At 27.1% G+C, this 8011-nt stretch overlaps 1 protein-coding gene across 1 annotated transcript; it reads right to left on the bottom strand.

Annotated features, from left to right (window-relative positions):
• Nucleotides 1-791: 791 nt before the first annotated feature.
• LOC105846737 (uncharacterized) lies at nt 792-7059 on the bottom strand. Its single transcript, XM_065817049.1, has 3 exons — nt 6905-7059; nt 5634-5928; nt 792-3208 (listed from the first exon to the last, which is right to left on the bottom strand). Exons 2-3 carry the CDS (start codon nt 5893-5895, stop codon nt 897-899), a joined length of 2574 nt encoding a protein of 857 aa, XP_065673121.1. The 5' UTR covers nt 5896-5928; nt 6905-7059; the 3' UTR covers nt 792-896.
• Nucleotides 7060-8011: the final 952 nt, after the last annotated feature.

Raw genomic sequence — 8011 nt, forward strand, 5'->3', positions numbered from 1 at the left:
AACGTCTCATTAATAACAAAATTAATAATAATATAATAAACGGAAATTTAAGTTTTGCAATTAAATTAAAAAGTTATATAAAGTATGTCATATTTCATATGACAACTTTTTGCATATTCATTTAATAAAACTACATCGTTTTGCTCTAAATCCATTTGTACATTAAAACAAATGTCAAACATCATAAATAAGGCACTAAAAGAAAATTACAATGCTAACTGGAAAATCCTCATGCAATTTGTCGGCTTGTTTAATGTTTTTCACAAGTTGCACAATTAATTTCCAGACTTTTTATACCTAGATCCAGATTAGATTTGGCGGATTGACCACTTAGTTCCATACTACTTTAGGCATTATCTAACTTTTGTTAGTTAAAACCATTTAAATCCACACCTCGTACCGAGATTAGATTAGGCAAAATTTATTTCGCTTAATGCATCATAATTTATTATAAAAAGCCAATATGCCTATTCTTAGTTTGTAACACTCCCGCGCTTATCGTAGTTACACGTCAGCTACGCCGTAACCGTTAAGAATAAAAAAATATTCCCGATGGTATTTAAAAACCTAAATTAGATCTTTATTGTAATATAGTATTTCTCCTTAGGCGGCCGCCTAATGTGCCGTACCCTAGATCCGCGCCTGTCAATGTCAAGTAACAAACAAGTTCGATGAAAGCAAATTCAGTAAGACAAACATAGACAAAAGTAATTATTTTAATCTATGTTTCTCAAGTTAAATCATGATTTTCAACAAAACACTTATTATCGGAGATAAATAAATCGAAATTATTACTATTAACTATTATTGTAATAATGGAAAATTATTGCTATAAACAGTATTGTCACAACTAGCGTTTATGTTAGAGTACTTTTTTTTTAAAACCACAACATTGTTTAAATAAGAATACAACTACAACAGTGTTTACAGCAACAACAATGACAACAACAACATTTCTTTTTTTCCGGTTCATTTGAATCAAATGAATCAACTTCAGTAGTTGGATTATGAGTAGCATCAGTAACATCATTTCCCGAATTAACAACTTCTTTATAAACTGCGTTTTTTAATCGCTGTTTTTTATCGTCTGGAAGCAAAGAAGCACCATTATTTTCCCCATAAATAATTCCGCTTGAAATCCAATTAGAAATAGTTCTTGTAGCGTCTTTGTTTCCTAGTTTATGCATGTCTTTTGGATATTGATCACCATATATTTTTTCATCAAATTTATTGTAAACTTTTTTACACAAGTTAATGAACTCATCGTACCACTTCATTGCGTCTATTTGAGATTTTTTTGCTAAAATTAAATTTTGATTTTCAAATATTATGCTTACAATAACATCCTCAACCATATTATCGAACTGAGTTTGGCTGACTGCAAGATTAGTTGTATTAATTGCAACATGTATCATTTCTACGGACTCAAAATATTCCAAAACATTGGTTACAGTTTCCGTTGCAATATTAGGAATTAAAGGAACAATCCCAAGTATTAGCGATGCTAATTTACTGCTTAGAGTACTTTTGTCTAAAACAACTTTTCCGCTTTTCACTAAAACGGCAGTTGCATAACATTCGCTTAATGTTTTATGAAACGCATAATAGTACCAATACAATTCCTGATTCTTTTCAATTTGTGCAAGTCTCGATTTTGTTGAATTAAAATTTTTCTTTTCTTCCTCAATACTATCTTTATACTCTTTGCTATTTGCTATAGTTTTGTTGTTAATCATATCTTTAAATAGAATGCTTTGTCTTTCTAATAAAAAAGGGTCACATACATGAATATCTTGGATGTTTAGGCAGTTATATGATTTCCACATTTCTTTATAACCATTGATTTTATAGTTGTTTGATTCATAAATATCTTTTAAAAGATCTCTAAGAGGTTTAGTGTCATCTCCAGAAATATTTTGAAACCCTTTGGTTTCAGGTATGTATGCCAACGTTATAGACATAGTGACAACACGTTCTGCATACTCTTGGTTACTGTGGCTTAAGTAAGTCTTAAGTGCTTCCTGGCAGCAAGCAATGGCATTTCGATAACAGCTTAAATCTTTCTTGACCATCAAAGTGCTGTACGTGTACGCCATAAGAAAATAAAGTTTTGTTATGATGGCAACGGATTTATCACTTGCCTGTAATGCTCTTCTGCAATACTCTAAAACTTTATCCGCATTCAAATTATCTTTTTTGTCATTCATCCAAGAAAACCGTTTGCACGCATATATTTTAGCTTGTATATAAAGACGATCAGCCTTATCATTTATATATTGTTCTTTTAAATCAAATACTTCTTTCGATTTTGTTTCAATAGCCAAACTTGAATCAAACATATAAGTTGCTGGGTCAGATAATAATGCGTACAAATGAAATAAACAATCTGTTAGGTCACCAGCGCAATTAATTTCATCTCTGTTTAAAAAAATAGCAATAGCTTTATTGTAATACTCAACTGATTTATAAAAAGTTTGCTTTGTTTTATCGTGGTAATATTGTAATATCATTGCAACTTGTATATATGAACTACCTTGAGTATCTGAGCAACTAGGCTGACTTATTTCTTCTTCAAAAAAAAAAATGGCATTTTTAAAATCTTTATCTTGCAGGCAACTTTTTCCTTTTTCATATAAATACCCGGATGTAAATTGGTTGTAATACTTTTCATACTTTGAAGCGTCTCTTACTGAGGCATCATAGCCATAATATGTAGGTTTATCTAACTTTTGAACTAACTTATTAAAAATATTGTTATAATTATAATCATAATGAGAACGCAAGTAACGATTATACTCGAAACATTTTTCGTATGCATCAATTGCTATTTTATATTTTTCTTGGGTTTTGTTTTTATAATTATTTCCCTGAAATTTTGATTTAAAGATAGCGGTGTAAATGTCTCCTATAATTTCGAATGAACTTCTTAACATTTTCAAAAAATCTTCGTCTGTTTCGTAATTTGGTTCATGAGTAATACGATTTATTACATTGTTTAAAATAGCGACTCCTTTATCTATTGTTGTATCACTTGCATCAAAACTTAAAATTGCATTTATTCCTTGTTTAAATAAACTTTTGATTTCATCTCGGATTTGCATGATTGGCTGCTTATAAACTGCGCTGTCTCTTTCTAATTTCCCACATGAATTTGCATTGTCTCTTACTAACTCTCCAGTTAAGTTCGAATTGTCTTTTTCTGATTTTTCTACATTGTGATTTTAATATTAAAAAAAATTTTGAATTTTTATCAAAAATAATAAATATTAAATAGGGGAGACCGGGTCTAGTTGGCTCGGTTTTTACTCTTTGAGCTCTGTAGCCATAGCAGCATACTTTTTTGAAAATATTAAAGTGTAGTCTCAAACAGTATAAATTCGGGTAACTTATAAAATATGCATTCATTTATAAAAAAAAATTCTTGGGGCCTTCTTTGGCCCTCAAAAAAAACAAAAAAAAAAACAATTTGTGATAACTCACCCCACCACGGGGTAAGTTTGCACAAACTATAAAAATGATTATTAATGTACAATTATTTGCAAAGTTAATAGAAATTTCTTTACTACTAATTTTGGCAGCAAATTTAAGCCAAAAAATTAACATTTCTTTTTGCTGGTACCAAATATTAGTAGGGGAACCTGTTGTAAATTTGACCACTTTTTGCTTTAATGCGTTTTTTGCGTAGTCTGTTGAGGAAATCTAAACCATTCAAACAACATAATATTCTCTCATATTTTGCTCAAAAACTATACTTAGGACTTTTTTTTCATTCAACCAAGAAGTATCTTTTTCCCGTGTTTTAAAAAAAGAAGTTATTTGGTCAAAGGTACAACACGTACGTTGTACCTTTGACCGATGAGCGTTATTTCTTTGACCAAAATGTTATTATTAAAAAATCATGCAATGTTTGAACCTGTTTAATATTTTAACTTGTTATATATTATATAGCAACTTCTGGCTTACCTTTTATCAATAAAAAAACAAATCCAACTATATTGTGATCAATCCTACTTGTCTAAAAAGAAATTAGAAAAATCAATCCTAATAATCATGCAAAGACTTGTGTTTCGAAGTTACGATACTCAGTATTAACAATTGTATTACTAATTTTTCAAAAATAAAATCAGTTATTATAACTATTTAGATAAAGTCACATATTTTTTTAGCTTCTGTTGGTCAAAGGTACAACATCCTACTCTGGTCAAAGGTACACGAGATGGGTTTCTTCAACAACTATTGTCTTAATCCCCATTTACGGTCAGTCGTAATCATCCAAACTTTTTCATAATAAAAAAAACGATGTTAAATAATGTTTATAATGTCGTAGATGAATCAAACAACAATTTATCACATTTTTAAAATCAGAATAAGATTTGCGCAAATATTTACTTTTAATTACTTAAAAACTTATAATTACTTGTGGATCGATACCATCTATCGCAAGTATGATGTTTTAAGTATGATGGTAAGAAGAGTTATCATAGACTATTATTTCAAATGGCACTTCAAGTTTTTTTAAAAAAATAATAGTAAGCCAACAGAGTAGAGTAACCAAAGGTAAAACGTGGTCAAAGGTACAACAGGTTCCCCTAAGTAAACAGCCAAAACACTAGCCCACTTTTTATCTCTGAAAAAAAAAAACTAAAAAAAAAATTTTATTAAGTTGTTTTGAAAGAATAAATTTTTATAATATTGTTAAAAATTAAAAGAAAAAAAATTAGTTTTATAAATTTTTTTTTTTTCTTTAGTAAATGCTATGAGCCAACTTACCCCGAAAACCTTTTTTTCAATAAACAATCAATAGACCCTAAAAAGCGGCAACTTTAAAAAAATGATCTGACAGTATAAAGTAAACCAATTGTGACTGGAACTTTTACAATAACTTTTTTTTGATATGATATTGGTTTACTATATCCAGTCAGACTTTTTTTCTAAGCTTCCTTTTAACTTAACAAATAAAATAATTAATCGTATGAAAAAAAAAATTACTCTAAAGTTTTATTCACAATGAGTTTACTCTTTCAAGTTAGACTTTTTTCAATACTTGCCGTTTTTTATGTTCTTTAGATTGTTTATTAGAAAAAAAGCTTTTGGGGTAGGTTGGCAAAATTTTCACGGGGTAAGTTAGCTTAGAGCATTTACTATTGTTTTTATTTTTTATTTTTAACAATATTGAAAAAAGTTTATTTTTTATAAAAAGAAAAAAAATTTCTTTCATTTTTTTCTAACAGATAAAAAATGGGCGACTGTTTCGGCAGTTATACAAACTAATATATGGTACCAGCAAAAAGTAATATTAAATTTTTGGCTTATAAATGTTGCCAAAATAAATAATGAAAAAAATCAATAAATTTTGCACTTAATAGTTCATTAATAGTTTTTATAGTTTGCGCCAACTTACGCCGTGTTTGGGAAAGTTGGTTAACTTTTTTTTTTTTTTAAGGCCCCAGAAGAGCCCCGAGAAATATTTTTTTATAATGAACGCATATTAAAAATGTTACCTAAATTCATACTCTGCGACTTACTGCGCTTTAATATTTACAAATATTTTTGCCGTTAGGGCTATAGACCTCAAAGAGTAATATCAGATGCAACTAGCCCCGGTCTCCCATATAATAAATATATAAACCTACTTGTGAGACGATCAATTTCTTTAACCAAATCCAACTTTTCCATTATTAACAAAGCATTACGGATATCCTTTAAAGTAAGGCTTTTTTTTAAAAACTTTGTTAACATTTCATAAGCTTTCATTCGAACCTTTTCATTGGTATAATCTATTATTTCAAGATCGTTTTCATTTATTGACAAATGGTGACCAAGAATTTTCCAGTCATGACCAATTATCTTAGATAGTTCGTTTAGAAACACCGGATCTTTCAAATTATCATACATAATTTTTGTAAACTTTTTTGCGGAAGAATTTCACTAAAAAAAAGTATAAAAAGCAATTACAATATAACGTCAAAATAAATGTTTTATAATTTTATTTCTTAATTTTGTTAACTAAAAAACATAAAAATAATTTATAATAATATGCATGTCACGAACTAAAAGTTAATTTTACCCAGTAAAGTCAATACATGTTCAACACGTCTTAAAAATCGTTTTAAAACATATTATTACCTATTAATGTATATTAATATGGGCAACTTTATGACGTTATATATTATTAGCTCATTTTATTTGCTAAAAATCTGTTGTCTAACTCTAGAAAAATGAGCTGCGCATTTTGTAAATGGCTCTAAATCTCCAACTTGATTTCAATATTGTTGAAAAAGACAAGATTATGTGAAAGCGAGAGTTATAACACTATACCAAATAATTGTGTGCGATACTTTTTATACAAGTAAAATAAAAAATTTATAAAAATACACTTAAAAACATTAACGTTATTCGAAGATATTATTGGACAAACTGATTTATGAAAACTAACCAGATTTCTTTTAGTTATCTTTCAAGTTTATAATACAACAACATTTTTAAATAAAACATGTTCTACCTTTTCATTCAGACTTAATAAATATATAAATGTATATATATTTATATACATATATATATATATATATATATATATATATATATATATATATATATATATATATATATATATATATATATATATATATATATATATATATATATATATATATATATATATATATATATATATATATATATATATATGTATTGCTCTGTCAGGGTTAGGGTTGGGGTCAGAAAATTCTTTTTAGAATAAGATAATATATAAATAATCTTAGTGTATTCTACAAATAGAGTGCTCAATGTTTAAATGCTGTGCTATTTAAAAAGATATATTTTTATATTTTATAATCGCACATTTTGAAAATTTTAAATTTGCTTTCAACTTTTTTTCGTCAAAAAACTAACAAACGGTACTTACGTTTTAGGTCAAAAATCTAACAAATTAGCAAATTTATTTGAAACGTGTTTTAAGATTTTTATTACTTTTAATGTTTTTATTAAATAATCTTCTAAACAGTTTATTTTTTTAAATTTTCTTTCAAATAAAATTGAAAAACTAATATTTGATTTTTTTAAGTAAACAATTACTGTTACTGAAAATGTAATGTAAAATTGTTAAGTATCACATGGTATACAGTAAACAAACTGCAATAATGCAAGCTTGAATAGAGATTGAAAGTATTCAGGGAGTTAAGTTCTGTAAATTTAAATTTATTTATTTAATTGTTAAAAAGTTTTGCCATGTTAATATCCTATTTTTGGCATACTAACACACTTGAAGATGGTATTGCTTTGTTATTTACATTAATACTATACTTTACACTGTACAAACATTACATTCTACAATATAAATCAATTCTTTACATATTATGTATCATATATTCTAAATATTTGAATATTATTTTAAATATTTTTCAAACATACTTCCATTTATTTAAAATATCCGAAAAATAAGTATAATTTAATTTGTTTACAAAATTAAAACAAATATAGAAAGCAGGTTAAAATAAATGTGAACTGCTTAAAATGAACATTTTATAAATATCACAGTCCTACCAAAGTCATTATCATTTTACTAATTGATAACAAAATAATGTTTTACTTAAGCTTAAAATAGATTCTAAATAATGAAGTCAATACTTTTTAATGCGTAATAAAATATGCAACTTTATAACGTAAAAATTAATTGCTTTTTGTGTTTAATAACGCATATGAGGCTTCGCTTTGAAGTATATCCATTCTGTTGGATTGCATACCAAAATACCCAACTGTAAAGGGAGACCTGAAATATTAATACTGTAAACATATAAATTGACTTCTGAAAAAAAGTTAACAAAGGTTTCATCTCCTGTTCTATAGTAAGAAACTTTTGCAAAGCTATTAAGGAGGTACTTTTCATTTTATCACTAATATTTCTGCTGTATGCTTAGAAAATCCTAAATCATAAACAATGTTATTTAGTTTTATCTGACTAAAATACTTAGGTGAATTGAATTGTTTAACATTAGGTGAGAAACCTTCCAAA

The sequence above is a fragment of the Hydra vulgaris genome, chromosome 14, assembly GCF_038396675.1.
Source record: "Hydra vulgaris chromosome 14, alternate assembly HydraT2T_AEP".
Classification (NCBI taxonomy): domain Eukaryota; kingdom Metazoa; phylum Cnidaria; class Hydrozoa; order Anthoathecata; family Hydridae; genus Hydra; species Hydra vulgaris.

Excerpts from the sequence above, each read along its gene's own strand:
- LOC105846737 (XM_065817049.1), bottom strand. The coding sequence starts at position 5,895 with ATGTATGATAATTTGAAAGATCCGGTGTTTCTAAACGAACTATCTAAG. Across the intron at positions 3,209-5,633 it reads AGAAATTGATCGTCTCACAA|AAAAATCAGAAAAAGACAAT; the intron begins GTAGGTTTATAT and ends ATCACAATGTAG.